Here is a 26,961-nt window from a genome sequence, read left to right as displayed (position 1 = left end):
AAGATAGTAGCAACAGAGATGGAATGCCTGCAAGGATGCTGCAGAGTAACAAGAACGGATAGGAGAAGTAATGACGAAATAAAGCAAAGAACATCAATAGAAACAGACATACTAACATATATAGAACAAAAAAGACTAAAGTGGTATGGACATGTAAGAAGAACTAGCGACAGCAGATGGATAAAGAGAATAACCGAATGTAGCCCCATAGGAATAAGGAAAAGAGGACGACCCCGAAAATCCTGGAGGAACGAAGTAGACGACGCCATGAGTAAGAGAGGCCTAAACGATGGAGAATGGAACAACAGAGAGAGATGGATACGATTGAGCGAGGGAAGGCAGTGAATACTGTAGAATCACTGATCCACAAAAATGTTTAATCCACTGTGTGAATATATGTTGTTGAATCCAGACTGATGGATGACATGCTGCTATGGAGTCGGGAGTAGCACAATCTAACAACTCAGCTTTCGTCTGCACTATTGATATTTCCGTTTAATCAACGTTCCAGAGTCTCGCTAGATTAAATTTAATTTTCTCCAGAGCGGGTTCAAGGAAAGTAAAGAAACGTATCACGTTTTCTTCCGTGAAGCCCTTTATTCTTGCTTTGAAAGGCCCTGAGGCTTTACGTTTAATGAATCTCTTAAGCCATTTTTTACCCGCTGTCGAATTTTCGTTTGAAAATGGATGGGAGATAAGCTAACCGTCAGATGTCCGATGTTGGCAAACCATAATACTACTTATTTATTTCCAAATAATAGGGAACCAAATGTTTTTCTAAGATTAATGGAAACACAGGTCACAGTAACTGCCTCTTTTTAGATTCTTTAGAGCTTCTTTAAGTGAATCTGTGATACCATATCTAATTTCTAGGAAAGCTATAAAGTGAGTTTCGGTAAGAGTTATTTCCGATGGATTATTTTTGTAAATACCTTGAACTGCGTTTAGTGAACTAAGTGTGAGTTTATATTCGTCTGTTATTATTGTTTTAGAGGGGTTTACATGGAATATTAGTTTTTACGAACAAGGGAGGAGGCATTTGGTTATTAGTGGGATTCGGTATAGCGACCGGAGAAAGTTAAAAGGAGTGCTTTTATTGTTGTCGGTGGATATGGCTCTTTTTTGCCTTTGTATTGGGGGGGATTAGGACTGCGTAATGTCAGTTTTTTAAGTAGTTGAAATTTCGGAGAAGGATACATTTTGTAAGTTGGTTTGATTAAGAGTGCTTTCTGGTGGAGATATATAGGTGGGTAGAGATAAGAGGATGGGGAATGTTCAGTTTAAGTTACAGTGATTTTAGCATTGTACATGCGTCAGCAGTATGACCAGCTTGTTTACATAAAAAACATTCTAACTTATCAGTAGTCACAAATATTCTATATGGCGTATTTGAGCAAGGCGTTCTATCGGAAACTCAATTCCACTGTCGAAAGTGCCAATAAAGCATACCCAAGCCAAGAAGAAATTCAGGAGTTTTGGGGAAATTTACTTTCCACACCAGCTGCTCTTAACACCAATGCTGGAAGGATAGAAGATACGGCACACAGCTGTCAACACTACCGTACAACTGTCTATGAACCTTTCACCACAGAAAAAGTCTCAAATATCATCAAAGTGCTTCAGAACTGGAAATCTCCTGGACCAGACGGAGTTCAAAACTTCTGGCTTAAGAAGTTCTGGAGTGCTCATGAGCGCTTGTCAACACTAATTAATCGTATTATTTCTAATCCGCAGGAAATACCATCATTCCTAACTCAGGGAACACCTTATTTAATACCGAAGGATCAAAATAATACCCAAGATCCAGCCAAGTACCGGCCAATTACGTGTCTTCCAACTCTGTACAAATTGGTCACATCCTGTGTAGCCCAGCGTATCTACCAACATCATCATCATCATCATCATCATCATTCAATCTTCGCTTATCCACTGCTGTACATAGATCTCCCTCATAATTTTCCATCTATTTCGATCTTGTGCCTCTTGCATCCAATTCCTATGACAACGTTTTAGATCGTCAGTCCAACGTGTTGGTGGACGACCTCTGCTTCGGTAGGCATCATCTCTTGGTCTCCATTCTCATTTTAGTGTTGCTACTCTCTCTACTGCATCAGCCACTCCTGTTCTTTGTCGTAGCTGGCGATTTGGGATCTTGTCTCGTAGTGAAACGCCCAACATAGCACGCTCCATCGCCCTTTGACACACACGGATCTTTTGAACTGTTCTCCTTGCCATGGTCAACGTTTCCGCACCGTAAGTTAACACTGGCAAAACACACTGATTAAACGTTTTTCTTTTAAGGCATATTGGTATATCAGACGATTTGAAAATACGGTTCAGCTTGCCGAAGGCTGTCCAAGTCAGTCTTATACGACGGAGAAGCTCAACGGTTTGGTTATCTTTTCCTATGCGAATCTCATGACCTAGGTATTTATAGGCCATTACCTGGTCTATGGATCTTATTCCTACGCATATATCTTCGCTGACTACAAGATTTGTCATCATCTGGGTTTTAGATATATTTATTTTCAATTTCCCTTCTAGCGAGGAAAGGTAGAGCTGATTTAAAAGTTCTTTGGCCCCATCTATCCTATCAGCTATTAGTACAATATCATCTACCAACACTGCGTACTAAACAATATCATAGAACCTCAACAGAAAGGATGGGCTAAGGGTTCCATGGGTTGCAAGGAACAACTTATTATCGACTCAGTCATTTCTAACCAGGCATACACCAAAAAAACTCTTCACTACCTTTATTGACTATAAGAAAGCCTTTGATTTAGTGCCGCATGAATGGCTGGTAGATATATTAAGAATATATAAAGTCGATGATAATATAGTGGCCTTTTTAAGACATATAATGACAGATTAGAAGACTAAAATTCACCTCCAAATACCTGGTGAAAGCAATATCGAAACGGAAAATATCGCAATTAACCGCGGCCTATTTCAAGTAGAATCTCTGAGTCCATTGTAGTTCTGTCTAGCGATGAACCCATTATCCCAGCTATTGAACTCCACTGACTCAGGTTTTAGCATTAAAAACAACAATACTGTAGTGGCGAAGCTTAATCATCTGTTGTATATGGATGATTTGAAACTAATGGCTAGTAATGGCTACTCCGCTCACATCTCAATAGTAAAAATTTGTTTAAGGCATTAAACACCTACACATTTTCCGCGCTTAGCTACTCATTTGGAATTATTAAGTGGACTAAAACGGATATAGAAACCCTTCAGCGAAAAGTACGAACACACCTCACAAAGGCACAAAAACACCATCCTCGAAGTGCAGTAGAAAGAACGACATTACCGCGGTACTTAGGAGGACGTGGACTTGATATAAGCGAGCAATTAGAAAAACAGAGTACTAATTTACGAACTTATTTTCAGGTGCAGGCGGAGACATCTACTCTTCATCGCGCGATTTTTGCAGTAGATGACACAACACCGATCAAACTGAGGGAACAAGAAATGCGCATAAACCATCTTACTAAGAACAACAAAAATGCGCATCTGGATGGGTAAACCTCTGCACGGGCGACATCCGAATGAAGTCAGTCAAGACTATGTCGACAATATAGCGTCGAACTATTGGCTGACATCAGGAAAGATGTTCCGTGAAACAGAAGGTTCATTACTCTCCATTCAGGATCAGGTTATACCAACCAAAAATTATCTGAAATATATTGTCAAAGACCCTCAGGTCCAAAACGACAAATGCCGATATGGATGTCAAGCCCAAGAAACTATCCAACATCTTACCGGGGGCTGCCAGGCATTTGCTGCAACTGAATATAAGGAACTGCATAACTCAGTAAGGAAGATCCTCCATCAAGAGATAGCTTTTAAACTGGGACTTCTACAAACAAACCATCTCCCATATTATCAATACGTTCCTGAGAGTATGCTTGAGAATGACAACTACAAACTATACTGGGATCGCACTGTGCGCACAGACCAAACTGTAGCACATAATAGACCAGATCTCCTGCTAGTTAATAAACTAACAAGACAAACAACACTAATCGATGTGGCGATACCTAACAACAATAATCTGCGTGTTAAGTATAACGAAAAGATCGCCAAGTACAGAGATCTGGAAATAAAAATAAGAAGATAATGGAGAATGGAAAGTACCCAAACGATACCTATTATTCTTTCTACCACTGGAGTCATCCCAAAGAACCTCCTAGAAAACATAAAAAAGCTGGGTCTAAATGAACATCTATATAAGATCATGCAGAAAGCTGTGCTACTTTCGACGTCCAGATGCGTGCGAAAATTTTTGGGAGATACACCGACGTACCAAGTCACCTAGGACTCGATAACATGGAAAGAGTCCCACCAGAGCTCAATCCTTTTGATACCGTAGGTATCTGGGATGAGCGAATGTTCCCCTTATAGGGAGTGTGAGCCGTATGGCTAAATCTGGATAATAAATAAACACAACGTTAAACAGTGTTAAACAGAACGAAAAAATCGCCAAGTACAGGGATCTGGAAATTCAAATACGAAGACAGTGGAGAATTGAAAGTACCCAGAAAATACCCATTATTCTCTCTACTACTGGAGTCATTCCAAAGAACCTCCTAGAAAACAAAAAGCTAGGTCTAAATGAACATCTCTACAAGACCATGCAGAAAGCTGTACTACTCTCAACGTCTAGATGTGCACGAAAATTTTTGGGAGATACTCCAGCATACCGAGTCACCTAGGACTCGATAATACGGAAAAAGTCCCACCAGAGCTCAATCCTTTTGATACCGTAGGTATCTGGATCGTTCAAGGGAAAATAGACAGCAAAATGGGTCCAGGGAGGAGAAGACACTCGTGGCTCCAAAACTTGCGGCAATGGTTCGGATTGTCATCTGCTGAACTATTCAGATCTGCCGTAAACAAAGTCAGAATAGCCATGTTGATTGCCAACGTTCGGAACGGACAAGGCACATGAAGAAGAAGGTATCTGGGATGAGTGAATTTTCCCCTTAGAGGGAGTGTGAGCCGTATGGCTAAATCTGGATAATAAATAATATAATATAAGGAATATAATATAATATAATGTCGATCGGATAGCCAAGCGGGCTGGGCGGCTGGCTTCTCCTTCGCTTCAATGCGAGAGATGTCAGTTCAAATCCCAGGCTCGGTGAATAGCAAACAAAAAGGATAACGCAGTAGTTTAAAATTCTAAAATGAATCTGCGGCTTAGTCTAGAATATGCTGGTATCTGATCGGCCTATGGTGGAGCAGTACGGCAAGAGATAAGGGCTTGCGGCTAGGTGATACTCCTCCATAGATCCCTACCGGAAGGGCGTGGAACGCCTAAATACCGGGTATATATATATATATATATATATATATATATATATATATATATATATATATATATATATATATATATATATATATATAATATAATATAATATAATATAAGGAACGGCACGACTCAGTAGGATAGATCATTCATCAAGAGATAGCTATCAAACTGGGACTTCTTCAAACAAACCATCTTCCATGTTATCAGTACGTTCCTGAGAGTATACTTGAGAATGACAACTACAAGCTATACTGGGACCGCACTGTGCTCACAGACCAAACAGTGGCACATAATAGACCAGATTTTATACTAGGTAATAAACTAAAGAGACAAACAATATTAATTGATGTGGCGATACCCAACAACAATAACCTTCGTGTTAAACAGAACGAAAAAATCGCCAAGTACAGGGATCTGGAAATTTAAATACGAAGACAGTAGAGAATGGAAAGTACCCAGACAATACCCATTATTCTTTCTACTACTGGAGTCATTCCAAAGAACCTCCTAGAAAACAAAAAAGCTAGGTCTAAATGAACATCTCTACAAGACCATGCATAAAGCTGTACTACTCTCAATGTCCAGATGTGTACGAAAATTTTTGGGAAATACTCCAGTAAACCAAGTCACCTAGAGCTCGATAACATGGAAAGAGTTCCACCAGAGCTCAATCCTTTTGATACCGTAGGTATCTGGGATGAGTGAATTTTCCCCTTAGAGGGAGTGTGAGCCATATGGCTAAATCTGGATAATAATAATAAATGTCTTTATTAACAAACAAATTAATTTTCCTTTACAATAAAGTATTATATCAGTAGGGCGAGATTCAGTTTGTATACCACTGTGTAACAGCGGCATACAACTGCTCTTTCACCTAACCCCCTGAAGATATCGTAGATAGACTATATTTAAATAATGAAATTGTATTTTACAATGAAACGTAAAAATATTACATATTAAATTTATAAATTATAAACTATTTATTTTTATAAATTCTTAAATTTTTAAATTACTGTTCAGCTAACAACTGCTCATAAATTAATCTCTTGAACTTGACACTAGACACATTTATAATATTGTAGGACAAACTGTTTATATTGCAAGCAACTGAATACAAAAATGAACGTCTAAAAAAACATGTTGTGTGTTTAGGTAAAGTGAGGTAATGTAGTCAGTTTAGGTAAAGTGAGGTATGTAATACCAAAACCACTACACGTAGATTTAATTAATGCGACAGATGTTCCAATAGGACTTTGTGGATAAAGTGATTGAAAAATAACAGTTACCTGGTATATTGGTACGCCACTGGATAATCAAATTGTTCAATTTCTATAATTTACGATTCACAGTTAAAAAAAAATTGTTCGTAAATATCACATTGTACTTTTTATTTCGACACTAATTAGTAAAACTAGTAATAAGAAAAATCACGTAGATAACGGAAATATCTATCCAGACAAGCGTTAAAACGATGTTTACTCGTTCGCTATCTAATTAGGAATGAAATTTTAAGCATTAAAATAATTGTTAAAGTATTAACATGGACACTCGTTTCTCATCTAGGATCCCATCAAGAAAATTTTTTAAGACAAACTGGACTAGGTCACGGGTAGAAGGTAACGACAAATGGGATAAAACGGAGGTTGGGATTCTAATTACACTTAAGTATTAACATTAAGATTTACCCTTTTCAGTCATTTCTGAAACGAAAAATTATTGTAAAAATTTTATTCTACCAAGTTTCCCAATTTGGGATATCTGATTTTGGGAGCATACCATATATCTGAAATTTAGCAATTCAACGCTATAGAGGTTAGAATAAAACAATAGATATATATTTTTTTAAATTAAGGTAATTTCTAATAATGCTAACAAACCATTTGACTTACCTTTATGTATAATTGAAACAAGATAAGATGAAAAATAACGTTATAAACACAAATAAAATACGATGGTTTAGAAAAGTCTACTTGATCGTTTCAAGATACTGCCCACGACTAAATGTATGTACACGGCAGATAGGGCAGTGTCCGAAATTAGGTGCTTTTCCTAAGCTGAATATATATATATATATATATATATATATATATATATATATATATATATATATATATATATATATATATATATATATATATATATATATCAGATCCTCTAAAATAACAGCTGAATTATATATATATATATATATATATATATATATATATATATATATATATATATATATATATATATATATATATATATATATATATATATATAATTATCCTTATATACTTGATGTACTATTTTGTGAGTCTATTCAATTATATGAATTTCATAATTCTATATTTTGTTGCCATCCTATTTTATCCTATTTCTACGATTTTAAATGAGTCTACGTCTCTAGATTTTTTATTTTATTAATTATTAACAAGTATTTCACGTAGGTACGTCCCTGGCTCCCCAACTGAATAAATATAGCCTTCGTCAAAATATCATCACTTACTTATCAGCTCTTGCGGTTTAAACTATGCAGTTCAAACAGTTCGTTTCTGTACTATATTTTAGTTTCAATTCAGTTTTTGGATCAAATATTCTCTACGTTAGTAATATTCCGAGTCCAAGTCATCAAATATGGAATTACGAACTAGCGGAAGGCCTTTTAAAGAAAGGACACAATATAACAATGTTGGCCGCATCACCAGTGGAGAACAAATCATACAAAAATTATCATCCGATCGATATCACGGGTAAATTTAATAAAAATCCTTATGACTTTACAAATATAGTATTAGATAAGTTATAATTACTGTTGATGTTTTCTAGATACTTTTATATTTATATCCTCATCTGTTTCTACAAATACTTTTGGAATAATTAGCAAATAGTTCGTGGTGATGTTTGGTTTTGGTTACTATTTTATTTAAACATGAAACAACATTCAAGAATTTCTTCTAAATTCCCGTTTGAATCATCATCATCATCATCATCATCATCCAGCCTTCATTTATCACGTCCACTGCTGGACATATGCCTCACTTAAACTCGTCCATTCTTTGCGATTGTGTGCCCTTTGTTGCCAATTTTTGGTGATACGCCTAATATCGTCATCCCAACGTATAGGTGGTTTTCCTCTACTACGTTGGTCTGCTCTTGGCCTGAGTCATAAATCTTTTTGAATTATAAATAGTTTTAAAACATTGGTTACGTGGTTATAATAATAACATATTTATTACCCATTTTAGTTATATAGTTAAGAGAACGCTTGGAATTTATTAAATAGCGTCCACTTTTATATACTAAATCTTGCTACAAACCAACATTCACTTTTTTTTAAATACCATCCAGATTGACATAAATCATTTATGTATTCTTTTGCATTAATTTTATCTACTACCTTATTCCTTCTGTAGAGTATTCGTTCAGTTTGTTTTTGTAAATGCACTTTTACATACATCGTTTTTTTGAGTAAGATCTGATCCAAGTTGTATTAGGAGGAATTTAGGTATATTCATTTTCTTAGGTAGTGCTTTACCACAAGCACCAATGCCATCACTCAAATCTTCGATGCTGAAGTACTTAAATGAAATATATCTTACGTCTTCATCCGCATCATCCTCCCATCTCATCCTCCCAATAGGTACTAAAGCACTTAATTGAAAGATTTCTTGCATCTTCATCCACATCATCCTCCCATCTCATCCAATAGGTCTCTTTCTCTGCATTCTTGCACTTTTGTCAGTTTTTTTGGAAGTATGTTTTCTTCCATTCTAAATACATGGCCTGCCCAATGAAGACGCTTTAGGCGAACATACTGAGATAAAGGTGGTTCTTCATATATATCACATATTTTATAATTGTATCTGATTTGTCACCTGCTATTCTCATTTATTGGGCCTAGTATTCGTCTCCGTACCTTTCCTACAAAGATGTCTAAATTGATGGAAGTAGCTTTGATAATACCTCCTAATTCACTTATTAGCCGTATTCTTGTTCTACTATTTGGGTGAATTGTTGAGAATTTTTCTTGAGCTGATTTTAAATGGCATCTTAGAGCTTGGTCAAAGTTTTGTGAACTGCTGAAGTACGAATTACTGATTCCACTTTAAATTGCTGTAGTAACTGCGTTGTACTGGGTTTCACTTCTATCTAGTTCTTCCTTTATTGGCAGTAGTCTGAAGAAGTGTATAAAATTATGTGTGCTCTTGTGAATCTTTACTTGTCCCAGGTTGAAGGGAATTATTCCTGGATTGTCCTTCAGACCCTTGATCCCCACTTCCTCTACCATGGTCAGAGTAATCATGCAGGGAAGATTCAGAATTAGTTTGTGACTTAAATTAATATTTTATATTCTTCTTATGAACTGTAGCTTTTGATATGTTAACAGTTACTTTGTTATTTCCTTTAATAAATTTTGCGGAATATCTCGGAAGTAATTTGTTTCTGGTGAGTGTCTTCCGTGTATAAATTTTTGTGCTTGGTTTTTACGTAATAGGGACTTGTCTCGATTTGTTTCTGTTTTAGATTACTTTATATTTTATTTTCTTGTATATATGCTGGTTAACTTCCTTCTATAACTCTTTAGTTATCTTTATGATTTTGTACATATTTATTTAGTATTATTTTCTGTATGTCAACATTAAATAGATGTTTTACGTCGATATGTCCATTTAATATGTCAATAGGTCTTAACTTCGTTGCTAAATGTATGGAATTATTCTACCCAATTTTAGCGTACAGCATTTGTTCTTTTATTTTAGCTTGTGAAGAAGTATGTCATATTTATTTTCTTGGCATATATCGCAGAAGTTTATGATATCTTCTATATCTTTCTTCATATTGGCCAGTAATATCGTTTCTAATTTGGCTTTCAGTTTCAGCTATTCCTCTATGGTTATTTTGTCCTTCATGATAGTTCTTCAAAAGTTTCTTTTATTTTTCTTCGGAGTTAACATCTTCCAATAAAAGATTACATTTTATTAGGTCGTATGGATAATTTTAAATGTTTTTCTAATAATTTTGCAAATTTCTGCAAAAATTTTCTTCTTCCGCTTTAAATAGATATGCATACTTCTTTTTCAGGTTAAGTTGAAAAAATTTATAGTATTGACCTGTATTGTAAATTATTGTAAAAGTTAAGTGGCTTTTCTGAAATAGGAACTGGATTTTCTGCTGCTCTATGTTTTTTTCTTGCATATAATATATTGAATTTCTGTTGCTAAACTTATTGATCTCACTGCTTTAATAACGGAACCCATTGGTTCTTGTATGCCTGCTAGAAATATTGTGAGAGCTTGTTGATGGAAATTTTTTATCTCAGCATTTACAATATGTAGTTCTATGTAGTTATTAAAACTGCTTAAAAGTTCCATAGTTTTTAGTAAAAATGCGAATTTTCATCTCTTTGATCTCCAAAATTTTAAATTAGTGCTTTAAATAAAATTCGCTTGCAAGATAAAGATGATGCTGGTGTGCATTCCTTCAATCTTGAAAACTTTTAATTTCTTATTTCCTCGGTTGAACTATCTGCAGGCGGTTTTCCTAGGGCTGGTTCTTGGAATAGTAAACAAACACTTTAAATTGACGAGGATCTTCAAAGATCTCTTCTACATCCTTACTGGATACTAAAATACTAAAAGTGTTTTCTTCTAGAAAATACTTTTTTGAAAAGCAAAAACAATCAAAATAACCTTTTACTTTTATTTAGATTTTAGTTACAATTTGAAATATCATATTTAGACTGAAAACAGGTGGTTTTGCGATACTTTATTTATAATAAACACATAGTTATTTGCTTAATTTACTGTTTTAGTACTTCACAATTAGTGTTGTAATAATTTAGAATATTCGTTGCTTACAGGCGGTAACCTCCTATTAAATTTTCGTGATAGAATATGCTAGATCCTAGCCGTCATTGATAACAAGATTAAGACTAATATAGGCAAATATTCCCGAAAGCTACCCAAGCACAATTTAGGCACGGTACTCAAAGAAGAAGAACAGTCCCGGTGCTAGGGTATAAGGTGCCAGTATTTAAACTCTTCGATTTTTAGAATAAATTAATAGTCTATCTTTGTTCTTTACTCAGCTTTCTCATTTTGACCATCATATTGTCATTCTTCGCCAAAAGTTCAAGCATCATTTTAAGCGTATCCTACTTTTGGGGGCTATTCTTACTCGGTGACGTTAATTTGTTATTTTCAAAAATAACTTTATCTTGACTTTCTCCTCTATTTTTTTTTCCAGTTGTCTCCACCACTATTGTCATATTCCGATCTAACTGCACTTATTTTTTATACGGTCCGCATTTGTGCATTTTGTACCTTCAAATTGTATTAAATAAAATATCTAAGAATAAGAGACGTGTTGTTTTTGTTGACAATTTTTTATTGCTCTTATCACAAAGAGTCACCGCCCGTATCAACTTCTCAGAGTTTTTGACCTTTATCCATACGGTGATTGAAAACACTAAATTACTAATTTACTAATATATTCATAAACGACGATCGATTTTTTTTACTTACTCTCATAAAAATCCTTCTTAACTACAATTTTCACTATTTGCTGTACGTAAATTTCAAGCGAAATGACCCAAAATTTTAGTTTAATCTCGGATCGAAACTACACATGTCTAACTAGTGCAATTTCCGTTTATTAAGTCATATGCTTCTTTAAAGTCGACGAAAATATTCTAAACATCTATGTCATGTTCCTTAAACTTAAATTGTGGCTTATTGCCAATAAAAATAGTAATTTAATATTTATTTTAAAATCCTAATGTGGCAGTAATAAAATAAAGTAATTTAGTGTTTCATTTGTATCTGTAAAGTTTATAATTTATTATAAAATGGCGTAACTAAACAAAAAGTTATGATTGTTTCTATTTTCTTGCGAAATAATAATAGTGATTAAGCTGCTGCAAATATGAGAAAAGTTTAAGAGATTGAATCGATTGAATTGAAAGTTTAGCATTTTTTGAGGTCATCACCGAACGAATTATTTTCAATACTAATTATGTTTTTAATATTTGTTTTTATGATAAGTGATATTTTTACCTAAATGGTCAAGTTAAATGTCAGAACTGTCATTATTGGTAGGATAACAATCCGAAAATATTTCATGAGGTGTACATCCAACCTTCACATTGATAATGAATCTGGATTTCCTGGAAAATACCATTAATATCTCAAATAATCATAGTCTTTTTCGTGTTATTAGACGTTAGCTCTGTTCTTGGCCGATTTTAAGGCTGTAGTCATATTAGTGATCTTGATTGCTGGTATCTATCCATCTTTTACTGGGTCTACCTGGCGCTCTGGTGGTTTTAAATCTCTTGCTATAGTGAAGTTGTATACTATCTGGTACGTACTTTCCTTGGAATGTGATGACCAGACTTAACAAATATGCGAAATGCAAATTTATCAAGGAACCTTGTTCTGTGCCTTTCTCTTCTTCCCTGACCAATGGATCTATCAAGGAGCTAAATAATTTTGTTTTATCTGTATTACATACCCCATCCACCTCAGACATCCTATATTTATATGTTTTACAATATCTGGTTTCTGGTATATTCTATAAAGTTCGAAGTTATATCGTCTTCTCCATACTCCATTGTTATTCACTGCTCCATGTATTCACTTTAGTATTTTTCTTTGGAAATAATCTAACATGTGTTCATTACTTTTTCTTGTAGTCCAGGTCTCTAAACCATAGACTGGGCGTATTAGTGTTTTGTAGAATTTTACTTTTGTATTTCTCGATATAATTAAGGATTTAAGAAGGAGATTGAGCCCAAAATAACATTTGTTTGGCGTGAAAATTTTGCGGTTTATCTCTACGGTAGTATTATTTTTAGTGTTTAAGGGCGCTCCTAGGTAAATTCCTTCACTACTTAGGTGACGTCGTTTTCTATACCAAGTAGGCGTAGAATTTGTGGTTGAGTGCTTATTTTCATATACTTCGTTTTGTTGGTGTTCATTATTAAACGTATTTTTGTAGCTGATTTTTTAAGTGCTACATATGCTTCTCGTACAGTATTTTCCGTTCTCCCAACAATATTGATATTATCAGCATAGGCAAGGATTTGCACTGATTTATTATATACTAAACCGGTGGTTTTGATTTGTGACATATGTGTTACTTTTTTCAGAGCCAGATTAAATAGTATGCATGAGAGAGGGCCTCCCTCGGATAGCCAGTTATTTGTTTTAAAAGGCTCAGACAGTTCCCCCTGGATTCGTAATCTATATTCAACTTTTTTAGGAGTTAGTTTTGTTAAACTTACCAACTGATTTGTTATTACTAGCACTTTTATTGGTTTAAATATTTCTCTTCATTATACAGTGTCGTAGGCTGCTTTGTAATTTCTATATAGCCATATTCCAGTGTTTTTTCTAAAATTTGTCTTAGAGTTGCAATTTGATGAATTGTCGAAGTACCACCACTGAAACCTGCCTGGTATTTTATAACTATTCGTTCTACATATGGTACCATACGGTGGCATAGTACTGTGAAAAATATTTTGTATGCTGCATGTAGAGCATTCAAAGACATCTTTTTTTTGTGTATCGCTCAAAGTATTCCAATATTCTAATCACTGTTATGGGTGATTTGTTTCTGGATAGTTTTTCAACTGCATTTTTAACTTCAAGAATCGTTGGTGGTTCCTCTTCAATCTCGTCTGTTCTGCTTACCTCATCTCTTTCGTCTTCCAGGTTTTTTTCTTCTTCCTTTATAACAAGAGCCTGGTAAAAGTATTCCACTCATCTATTCAATACATTTTTCCTTGTTCTGACTTCTGCAGTGGCTTGTGGTTGCCTTGATTTTTTTTGTGTTGATGTTAACTTTTTTATATAATGCTCTGAATTTCTTCTCTCTGTTGATATTAAAGTTTCTTATTTTAGTGGTTTTTTTTCTTCTTTTGTATATACTCTTTTCTCCTCCTCTCTTTGTCTGGTAAATCTTAGCAGTTATTTTAGTTCATTGGGTAAACATCTTTGTTTAGGCTTCATTTTTTTCTTTTGTTACAGTCTTGCATTCATCATCAAACCAATGATTTTTACGGTACAATTTTGTATTCCTATTTAATCTTTTGCTGCTCATTCAATATTTTTCTTTATTCTGGTCCAGTAGGAGTGTATCTCTGTCTTCATTTAAATTTTGATACCTTACCTGTTAATGATGTTTCCGAGTACCGTTCTGTAATTGTCGTATCTCTCAATTTTGCACATTCTTTTTTTTTCTATCCATTTTATTTTCTTTAGTAATGTTTGAAATTCTAGTCCTCAATGTTAAGATCTCTAGGCAATTATCTGATTCTATGTTTGCGTCTCTATAACTTCTGCAGTTTATTACGTCTGTTCTATGCCTTGAATCTATTAAGATGTGATCAATCTGAATCGTTCTTAAATCAGATGTCCAGGTTACCTTGTGCATATTTTTGTGCTCAAAATAGGGCTAGTTGCTGCTAAGTTTATCAGTCGTAATCCATCACTACTGATGTTGTGTAGGCTATGCCTTTCTATAGTGGGCATGAAAACTCGCCCTCGTCCTATTCTTGCATTCATGTCACCTAACACAATATTAGTGTCATTTATGGGACAACTTTTTAGTCTTACTTTAGGTCTTCGAAAAACTGTTCTATTATTTTGTCTGGTTTGTGATCAGTTGGGGCATGTGCATTAATAAAACTGTATTTGAAGAATTTTTCTTTTAAGCGCAAATACCACATTCTTTGACTGTAAGCTTTACAGCCTACACCAATAATAAGGCCTTGTGTTCTTTAGGTTACAATAAATTCCATCCCATCTTTGTGTGGACTTTCATTGCAGCTATACTATATGAAATTGTTCTTTTGTTAAGAGTGCCAGTTCCCACCCACCGCCCACCGCATTTGCTGTAGTGCTAAAATATCTACTTTGTATGTGTTCACAAATGACTTTCATTGCAGCTATAATATATTTAGTTTCAAATATTTTTTATTTTGCTGATTAATTTGTCAATCATTTTTAACTTGAAGTTATTACAGATTATTTTAAAAATAAAATTGATATTTTGTCATAAATAATATAGTTATCAATTTTTTTGGATAAGGACACCCGCTAATGTTAATTTAACTTGTTTATAAATTGTAATTATGTTGTAGGTGTATATAAATAATATAATAATTGTATGATAAATGTTAAAAAATTAATATGATTTTGTTAAAAAACAACTCTAAAACGGTTAAATATTCTGTTGGTCTCATTAAAAAATTTTAATTATTGGAGTTCATATGGATATTTCAATAATATAAAATTTACATGAAAAGAAAATTTAATATGTTACTGTTATAACAGAAATAAAACATATTTATACAATCCAATTTACTTCAGAGCATTTTTTATTCTTCTTCCAATTTCTTTCTTTCTTTCTTCAATATTATATTTTTATAGGATATTGTAAGGAATATGTAACATCTTCGACTAGTTCTCTTAGGTGTAGGAACAGCTCTAGTCTTACATAAAATTTACAACAGACTAGATGGCATACATATTATATATATATATATATATATATATATATATATATATATATATATATATATATATATATATATATATATATATATATATATATACAGGGTGGTCCTTAAGTAATTGTACAAACGAAAACCGTAAATTCTTCACTTTAAAATATTACGATTTAAGCCAAATTGCTTTAATCAAATGTTGATATTAAGAGAGATACAGGGTGTTGAGCAAATTTAAAATTCTATTTTTCGCTATAACTTTCATGTTTGTAAAGATTTATGCATAAAAATTTACAACTGGATACTTTTAAATATGAGAAATTATAATTTGATGCACACTTTGATGTAGCTGATAGAGGGCGCCACATATGCCACATGTGTGGCATAAATTTCCACTTAACTTTTTTGCTCTTTAAGTTACCTGTATTTGTGACAAAAAATATTAAAGATACATTATTTTAACAAAAAAAAGGTATACTTCTTAATAACTTCAAAACTTAACAGTTTTCGTGATAATCGCAATTTACAAATCAGTTGCATAATTCTGGTTTAAGGCAATTACTCCAGGCAACGAAGGAGAAATAGACAAAAACATTAATAAATCTAAATTTTAGTATAAAATACCTTTAACTAAAGTTAATAGTTAACGAAATATTAAATAAAATAAATAGATCAACAGGATAATTAATAATAGGATTTGACAAAAACAGAATAATAGGATTGTACATCAAACATTTTACGTTTTATGTTAAATTAAAGTTATAATCAAAACATTTTGTTTACAAAGCAAATTAGGAAATAGTTAAACTAAATAACATAACTTTTTGTCAAAGTAAGTGTTCGATATGTCCACCATTTGCTGCAGTATTTATTTCTTCTCATAGTTGGTGGCGAATGTTTATGGGATTCTTACAGACACGTTGTTTTAATACGCCCCATACACCAAAATCAAGCGGATTAAATTCTGGGCTACGTGGTGGCTATACTGTATAATAGATGAATATATTCTTTTGGATACATTTCCAAACCTTGTGGTATATTATGGAACTAAATCTTATTTGTCGCAGAGGTTAAATAATGTATTAAATTATGGCGTATTTGATTCATTGGTTATCTAATATAAACACGAAATGACCTATCGATGACATTACTTATTTATATGATCACGTTACAGCTTACGAGTAACTATAATTACATCTAGAACAAATGGTCTATTATGATTAACTAACGAACTAATATTATGCTAAACTAAATTACCTGTGTGTTTACTATATTTATAAAAATATCGGTTATTAGGCCAACGATGATGTTTTTGTAAAAATGCTGAGTCTTTAAGGTTATATTGGTAGAAAAAGTATTATGAAATAAGACATACACGTGCTATTCAATACCTGAGCTTTAGTTTTTAATTGTCCTAATAAAAATGGGTAAACAATTTACCTAGTGAATAATAAGTATTCTTTTGGGATTTTTTATAAATTAAATAATTATATCAATATCTCACCACATTGCCAAGAAATATGACTGCCACGATCAATCCAACGTTCAGAACAGTTATATTTAAGTATGTTATTACTGCCTTCTCTTTAGAATATGGTGGTGTACCATCTTGCATAAACCACATATTTTGGGTTTTCAGCATTTTACAATAGGGAAAAAGTAATACAACGCCAGTAGGTATGGAAACTTAAGAAGCGATAGAAAAGGGAAATTGTAAACACGATGACGGCCAACGTCTGAATACGGACAGGGCATCTAAAGACGAAGATGAAGAATATTTTCTTTAATAAGACATTTAGCAGCCATAACAAAAATTTTGTAATTTTATATTATCATCTTTGAGTTGTTGTAATAAGAATAAACTGTGAATTATGTTTATCTACAGGTATTCAGTGCTTTACCGCACAAATATTACAACTAAGAATTATTATGCAGCTGACTTATAAAATGCGAATATCTCGAAAACGGTTAAATTTTGAGGTTACTAACAAGTATACCTTTTCATTGTAAAAATAAAGTATCTTTAATATTTTTTAACACAAATAGAGCTAACTTAAAGAGCAAAAAAGTTAAGCGCAAATCTATGTCACACATGTGGCATATGTGGCGCCCTCTATCAGCTACATTAAAGTTTGTATAAAGTTATAATTTATCCTGCCTTAAAGCATTCAATTATAAATTTTTGTCCAAAAATATTTACAAACGTAAAAGTTATAGCAAAAAATAGAATTTTAAATTTCCACTTTAACACCCTGTATCTTTCTTAATATCAACATTTTATTAAAGCAAGTTGGCTTAAATCATAATATTTTAAAGTGTAGAATTTACGGTTTTCGTTTGTACAATTACTTAAGGACCACCCTGTATACAGGGTAGTCCTTAAGTAATTGTACAAACAGAAACCGTAGATTCTGCACTTTAAAATATTACGATTTAAGCCAACTTGCTTTAATAAAATGTTGATATTAAGAAAGATACAGGGTGTTAAAGTGGAAATTAAAAATTTTATTTTTCGCAATAACTTTTACGTTTGTACATATTTTTGGACAAAAATTTACAGTTGGATGCTTTTGAGTAGGATAAATTATAATTTTATACTTACTTTAATGACTCTAATAGAGGGCGCCACATATGCTACATATGTGGCATAAATTTGCGTTTAACTTTTTTGCTCTTTAAGCTAGCTCTATTTTTGTTAAAAAATATTAAAGACACGTTATTTTTACAAAGAAAAGGTATACTTGTTAGTAACCTGAAAATTCAACCGTTTTCGAGATAAACGTATTTTATGAGTCAGCTGCACAATAATTCTTAGTTTGATATTTGTGCGGTAAAGCACTGAATACTTGCAGATAAGCATAATTCATAGTTTATTCTTATTAAAACAACTTAAAGATGATAATGTAACATCACAACATGCTTTGTTGTATGTGCTAAATGTCTTATTGAAGAAAAAAAATTTCATCTTCTTCTTTAGGTGCCGTATCCGTATTCAAACGTTGGCCGTTATCATGTTTACAATTTCCCTTTGCTATCACTTCTTAAGTTTCTATAATGGCTATTTTCTCTATTGTAAAATGCTAAAAACCCAAAACATGTGGTTTATGCAAGATGGTACACAACCACATTCTAGAGAGAAGGCAGTTAGAACAAACTTAAATACAACTTTTCTGAACGTTGGATTGGTCGTGGTAGTCATATTTCTTGGCAATGTGGTGAGATATTGAATAAGAATACTTATTGTACATTACGTAAATTGTTTACCCATTTTTTTAGGACAAATAGAAACTAGAGCACAGGTATTGAATAACACATATGTGTCCTGTTTCATAATACTTTTGCTACAAATCTAACCTGAAAGACTCAGCAATTTTACAAAAACATCATCGTTGTCCTAATAACCGATATTGTTATAAATATAGTAAACACACAGGCAATTTAGTTCAGCATGATATTAGTTCGTTAGTAAACAATAATATTCCATTTGTTCGAGATGTATTTATAGTTACTCGTAAGCTGTAACGTAATCATATAAATAAGTAATGTCATGGATATATTCATCCATTATACATTATAGCCACCACGTAGCCCCGAATTTAATCCGCTTGATTTTGGTGTATGGGGCGCATTAAAACAACGTGTCTATAAGAATCTCATAAACATTCGCAACCAACTATGGGAAGAAATAAATACTGCAGCAGTTTCTTTAGAACCAATGATACTATTTAAGATGAAACAATCTTTTATAGAATATATTGACAAATGAATTAAAGAAAATGGTGGACATATCAAACACTTACTTTGACAAAAAGTTATGTTATTTAGTTTAACTATTTCTTAATTTGGTTTGTAAACAAAATGTTTTGATTATGACTTTAATTTAACATAAAAAGTAAAATGATTGATGTAAAATCCTATTATTCTGTTATTTTGTCAAATCCTATTATTAATTATCCTGCTGATATATTTATTTTATTTAATATTTCGTTAACTAATAACTTTAGTTAAAGGTATTTTGTAATAAAATTCAGAAGTATTAATGTTTTTGTCTATTTTTTCTTCGTTGCCTGGAGTAATTGCCTTAGATCAGAATTATGCAGCTGATTTTTAAAATCCGATTATCTCGAAAACTGTTGAGATTTGAAGTTATTAACTAGTATACCTTTTTTTTGTTAAAATAATGTATCTTTAATATTTTTTATCCCAAATATAGGTAACTTAAAGAGCAAAAAAGTTAAGGGCAAATTTATACCACATATGTAGCAGAAGTGGCGCCCTCTATCAGTTACATCAAAGTGTGCATCAAATTAAAATTTCTCATATTTAAAAGTACCCAGTTGTAAATTTTTATACCTAAATGTTTACAAACAAGAAAGTTATAGCGAAAAATAAAACTTTTATTTTGCACTTTAACACCCTGTATCTTTCTTAATATCAATATTTTATTAAAGCAAGTTGGCTTAAATCGTAATATTTTAAAGTGTAGAATCTACCGTTTCTTTTTGTACAATTACTTAAGGACCACCCTGTATATATACACTACTCAACAATTGAAGTGGATAATTTTAAAATTCCTAAAATTAACATATAAAACTATTTTTAAAATAATTGCCTGTACTATACTCTATATGCTATCTTTATTGCCAATATTTTTTGCATGTGGTTTTTTTCTCCCTATTCTTATCGGCTTTCATCTCGTACAAAGAGAGACATGTTGTTCCAAACATGAATATATCATTCGTAAAAAAGTGCTTGTATTGGCTTTACCAGTTGTCAATAAGTCAAGAAATCTATTTATCACAAAAATATTATGCCGCAAAGACGTTTAGAACTAGTGCAGCTCGAGCAATTAGTTCGTTGGATCCAACAAGGCATAACTCAACAAGAGTTTGCTATGAGGCTAAATGTGTCGCAAAGTGTGATAAGTCGTGCATGGAATCGGTATGTAGCAACTGTATCTGCAACATACAGGCATGGAGGAGGAAGAGAACAATCTACAACTCGTCGGCAAGACCGTTTTGTAGTTCTGACGGCAAGAAGAAACCCAACATTCACGGCTTCCAGAATTAACAGTATCTTCAGGCATGCTACTGGACTAGCGATTTTCAGTCAAACTGTCAGAAGACGGTTACATGCATCCAATTTAAGGGCTAGACGGCGCGCTACCCATCCACGACTAACTAGGGAGCAGCGTGCATGCAGATATCGCTGGGCGATGAAACGCTATCAGTGGAATTTCGAAAATTGGAGGAATTGTCTCTTTACTGACGAGTCCAGATTTTGTTTGTATACGAATGATGGCCAAACATTGGTGTGGAGGGAAAAAGGACAGCGTAACAATGAAAATCTAAGAGTCCCAACCACTCTTTTTGGAGGTGGATCCGTTTGCGTGTGGGGAGGCATATGTTTTGAAGGTCGCACGAACTTAGTCGTCTTAATTAATGAGACAATGACTACTACACGATATCGAGACAGAGTCATAGTACCAATAGTTGTTCCATTTTTTGGTGCAATAGGCGAACAATTTGGTCTGATTGATGATAATGCTCGCCCTCACCGTGCGAGAATTGTCAACGAGTGTATAGAAGCTCATGGCTTTACAAGAATGAAGTGGCCACCGTGTTCACGTGATATGAATTGCATTGAACATGTTTGGGCCGAAATGTCTAGGAAACAAAACATGCTCCTTCAACCGCCCCAAACCTTAGATCAGTTGACCAATACATTACGCGCGATTTGGGAACGTGTACCGCAGCAGTTCATCAATAATTTAATAAGAGGTCTTCCAAATAGAGTTAGAGCACTAAGGCGACACAGAGGTGGATCCACACAATATTAATTTTTTTTTCGGGATATTAGACATTGAGCAGGAATAGAAATTTTAGGTTGTTAATTTTACAATTTTTGTTTATTTTCTATTTTTTCTTCTTAGAGAATTTCTTTCTTTCGGTTCATCTGTATGAAAATACGAAGTAAAAATAAATCTTTATTTATATCATTCCATTTTTCCATTAGACCTTATAAAAAGAAAATAAAATGCACATTTTCATAATATCCACTTCAATTGTTGAGAAGTGTATATATATATATATATATATATATATATATATATATATATATATATATATATATATATATATATATATATAAATTAAGGAACACTCGAAGAGTGGTGGGTTTTTCGGTCAAAGTAGAGAAAAAAAAAGACAAAGAAGGTGGCTACTTCATATATTTATTGAAGACGTTTCGCTTTCTAATCACAAAAGAATCATCAGTTCATCTAAAAAGAACAATACGAAAAACCAAACATTTATAGAAAAGTTATTATAAATGAAATTTATAACTATAAGTTATTATAAATGAAAGTTATTATACCTTAAAAAGATATGTAGCAGTCAATGATATTAAATATGTAAAGAAGCTTACGATAATGGACATTGTAAGATTATGTTTTATAAACAATTATTGGAACTAAATACAGTTTACAAATTAACTCAAACTTAGCACAGCAAAAGACTATGTGGTAATTGTACATGTATATAAAAAATATGTAAAAAACTTAAGTAAAAAAACATTAATTTGCAGAGAACTAAAAAGATCATAAGATGCACTTTCAACAGTATATTATTAGTTAAATTTAATTTTAACTTTAGGTAACATTATTAAATTGATTAGATTGAATTATAGTGAAATTTAAAAATATAATGAAGTTACCACTCGCTTCTTAGTTACTGCCGGTGAAATGAGAGCAACAAGTAGAAACCACGCCAACCAACGAGAAAGAACAGTGGCCTTGAGGTCAAAATATGACAAAACAGCAAGGCGTATTTAAATAGTATACGTTGTTGCTAAGCCAGCCAACAGGTGAAGATTGATTCAACTTCCAGCAGTCCAAGGTTCATAACATTTGGAACTGAGACTAATAAAGATTCTATGAATCAATTTTAATTATAAAATTTTATTAAACTATTTGATCAGAAACAATTATTTCACATATGTAAATGTAACATTGACAAAATAATCAATAAAATGTAAGTTGAATGAATCTAAGTTAAATAAAGTAAGAAAATATTTTATTTTATTTTTATTTGAAATTATTTAATATAAAAATATGATAGAACATACACCTTGAGGGACAATTTTAAAGTAAACAACATATTTAGCCTAATTCTGCAATACTAATGCATGATAAATTTGGCTCAAGTTACTAATGTCCGTTCTCTTATCAAGAGCGTTAGGGTGTTTAAGTATTAAACACATTTCCAAAAACTGTCTTTTAACGAGAAATGTGTTCAATACTTAAACACCCTAACGCTCTTAATAAGAGAACGGACATTAGTAACTTTATCATTAATATATATATATATATATATATATATATATATATATATATATATATTTATATATATATATATATATATATATATATTTATATATATATATATATATATATTTATATATATATATATATATATTATATATATATATATATATATATATATATATATATATATATATATATATATATATATATATATATATATATATATATATATATATACATCATTATTATCATCACGTAGCGCTACAACCCTGGGTGGGTCTTGGCTGACTGTAGTACAACTTTTTTCCAATTTGTTCGGTCTTCCATCAACCTAGGGTCAAATGGAATGTTCATTTTCCGGAGGTCTGCTTGGATGTTATCTCTCCATCGCATTCTGAGATGTCCGAGTGGTCTTTTGCCTGTGGAAATCTCCTCCCCTACCAGTTTTACAAGTCTCTCGTTATATAATCTGTGCACGTGGCCTGCCCATCTTAGTCGCTGTGATTTAATTTCTTGGACAATATCGGCGTCATTGTAGAGTGATTTTAATTCGATATTGGTTCTGATCTTATACTGGTTTGTGGTGATGTCATGGTGAGGTCCGAAAATTATTTTGGTTCAAAGCGTCTGAGCTTTTCTTCGTTTGCTTTGGTCATGGTCCACGTTTCGCATCCGTATGTTATTACAGGTCTGACGATGGATTTATAGATTTTTATCTTTGATCTTCTTGTAAGATTTTTTTGATTTTATGAGCTTATCCCGTGCGAATATACAGCGGTTTGCAGATTGGATTCTGTCTTTTATTTCTTCAGTAACATCGTTGTCTTCTGTAATCACGGCCCCCAGATACATAAAACGTTGTACTCTTTCGAAATTGAAGGTGTTGACCCTCACATTTTGTCCTATTCTCTCTCTTCGTGTCGTTCTATTTATACACATTTATTTTGTCTTCTCCTTATTAATCTTAAGCCCTACTTCACTTGTTGCTCCTTCCACCGTGTTGAAGATGTCTTTGGTAGATAGGATGGAGTCTCCAACGAGATCTATGTCATCTGCATATGCGAGTAATAGCTTGGGACCTTGAACCGATAGCAATTCTGTTTTTATTTCGACCGACCTCATGGCTTTCTCTAATACAAGGTTAAAAAGTAGTGGAGATAGCGCATCACCCTGTTTGAGTCCACTGTTGATTTCAAAGCTGCCATATATACGTATATATATATATATATACGTATATATATATATATATACGTATATATATATATATATATATATATATATATATATATATATATATATATATATATATAATTACTTGTTCCTAAAATGAAAACGAATTTGAAATAATTTCTTCTTAAAAAACTCTTATGTCTAAGATTCATCTTAAAGATTATTCACAAAACACATCATCTTTCGAACGCTGAATATCGATTACCTAAATCTGCCTTTTGACCCTCTATACTATACCTATATATGCACTCTTTAGTTATGGTACTTAAAGCATTTGGCAAGGGTTTGTGTCATATGTTAATTAAAATATTTCCTTATATATATATAACTATATATATATATATATAAATATATATATATATATATATATATATATATATAAATATATATATATATATATATATATATATATATATATTTCTAAAGTATTCAACTAGTGAATTCAGAGGTTTAATCTGTTATTCAGGTTGGCAAATAAAAAAAGAAGTCAACTACTTCATAAGTTTATCGAAGACGTTTCGCTTTATATTTCCAAAGCTTCATCAGTTCTCTAAAATATAATAGATGACATAGAGTTTATAAGAAATACAGATGTTAATAGTTCATAACTTACAACTCAATATGTAGTATATTATCGATGTTATTATATATGTACTGTAAACTTTACTCATTACTTAAAATTAACTTAACAAAAAAAAAACAAAAAACACACAAAGTCTGCAGAAAATACTGTCCATATTCGTAGATACGAAGATTTAAAAATGTTTAAACGGACATTTGGCTTCATTTAGAGATGGTTCTCCACTGAAGACAAACAAAGCACTAATTTATTGCAATCTATGCAAACAACGTGACGCGATACCGAAAATTTTTTAAGGGCCATATGTCACCAAATTCCAAGGTTTGAGACAATTATGAACTTCTACAGGGGTCATTACATGATTAGTTGGACGGGTGGATTTGTATGGCGGAAATATTTTATATATTATTTTTAATTTATGTTTTAATGAAACTTGGAAGTATGGGATGATTGTCTTATTATTTTGAATGGAAAATAGGCCACATTTTAACTGAAGAATAATTGGTATTATTTATTTCGTAAGATGAGAGTGTGGTAAACCTGGCTCAAATTGTCGATGTCGGTTCTTTTGTTTATTGCCGATGAGTTCTTGAGGATCTAACACAGGATGCCTTCTCTTCTCTTAGTCAGTTCTTCTCGCTAGATGTCCCGCCGACTGCTATTTTCAAGTTTTAATTCTGTGGATTACTCAATCACCTCGGTTTTCTGTCTGATCCATTTTATTTTTTTTTTCAATCTCTTTTTGTTATACTTAGCATGCATCGCTCAATAGTACTTTAAGTGACTTTAAGTTTCGCTTTTTCTTTAGTATTCATGTTTCGCAGCCATATTTCAAGATTGGTAGTATACACTGATTAAATGCTTTTGATTTCAATATAATTAAATTTTTACCAAAGGATGCCCAAGTCAGTTTCATTGTTTCCTTTGTTCTGCCAGTTCATTCTGCTGGTTATTATTTCAAAATTTGCAGTGAAGAGCTTTGCTGATATTACGTCTTCTTGTCAGACGCCTCTTCTAGTGGGAAATTCTGTATTTTCATAAATTTTTACCTTAGCTTTTGCTTGTCTGTATATACTTGCTAAAGTTTCTATACACAGTTTGTTAATGCCTTGGTTAGTCAAAGCTTCTATTTCTGCCTTGGAGTATATAGAATCGCAAGCCCTCTCGAAAACTATGAAGTTTATTGCTAGCGGTATTTCTTATTCTTCAGCTCTACTCATTAGTTCTCTAATCGTTTAGATATGATCCAGGGTAATAAATCTATTTTTGAAATCAGCTTGCTTTCTAGGCTATGTAGCATCTAATGCATTTGTTAATCTGTTGTTGATGATCTTTGTGAATATCTTGTATATGATTGGTAGTAGACTTATAGGTCTGTAGTTATTGATATACTCTTTTAGTGGTCTGGGATGCATCTTGATCTTTGACAGTTCGTAAATATGTCTGCTAAGATTTTACAGCTTTTTGCCAAAGTATTTAAGCAGTTCCACTGTTATGCCATCTATTTCAGCTGCTTTACCGCTTTTCATTTTTCTAATTGTCGATTATACTTTTTCTGGAAGGACTTCTGGTACATCTTTTTGGTTACTAATTGCTACATTAAGTGTTTTCGTTTGTTAGAGCAACGATTTACTTCTTCCCAATGATTAATGTTCATCTTGCTTTCTTATAGTTTTTCCTGTTTTCTATTGCATTTTCTACTAGTAGTTCATTGTATTTTCTTATGTCTTTGTTAATACTTTTCCTGATTGTTTTACAAAGTTTTTTGTAGTGTATATTCTCTGTATGTTGCAACTTACTTTCATTTCCCTTCTTTGTTTTAGCATTATTTTAGTTTTATTAGACAGTTTTAGTATGTTTATTTTGTTGGTGTGGGCCTCTGATTTCTTTAACACTATTAAAGATAATTTCCGTTAATTGAGAGCTGTCGATTTGGTCATGTAATCTTTCATCAATTTTCATTTGGTAGTGATATGAGTGTTCTTTTAGATTGTTGATATTTGTACCAGTTACTG

At 32.5% G+C, this 26,961-nt stretch overlaps 1 protein-coding gene across 2 annotated transcripts in view; it reads left to right on the top strand.

Annotated features, from left to right (window-relative positions):
- Positions 1-26,961, top strand: part of LOC140431298 (UDP-glucosyltransferase 2-like) — a 144,992-nt gene that overhangs the window by 49,731 nt on the left and 68,300 nt on the right. The window contains exon 1 of one of the 2 annotated variants that reach the window (XM_072519233.1): positions 7,819-8,052. The exons of the other annotated variant lie outside the window; for it this stretch is intronic. Within the exon in view, the coding sequence (XP_072375334.1) occupies positions 7,833-8,052 (220 nt within the window). The 5' untranslated portion in view covers positions 7,819-7,832. Of the gene's footprint in view, positions 1-7,818; positions 8,053-26,961 lie in introns of those variants that run through there. 2 annotated transcript variants of the gene reach the window in all.

Source organism: Diabrotica undecimpunctata, chromosome 1 (genome assembly GCF_040954645.1).
Source record: "Diabrotica undecimpunctata isolate CICGRU chromosome 1, icDiaUnde3, whole genome shotgun sequence".
NCBI classification, from domain to species: Eukaryota; Metazoa; Arthropoda; class Insecta; order Coleoptera; family Chrysomelidae; genus Diabrotica; species Diabrotica undecimpunctata.
Note: the sequence above shows the minus strand (reverse complement) of the source record. Positions and strands in the feature narration are given on the sequence as shown.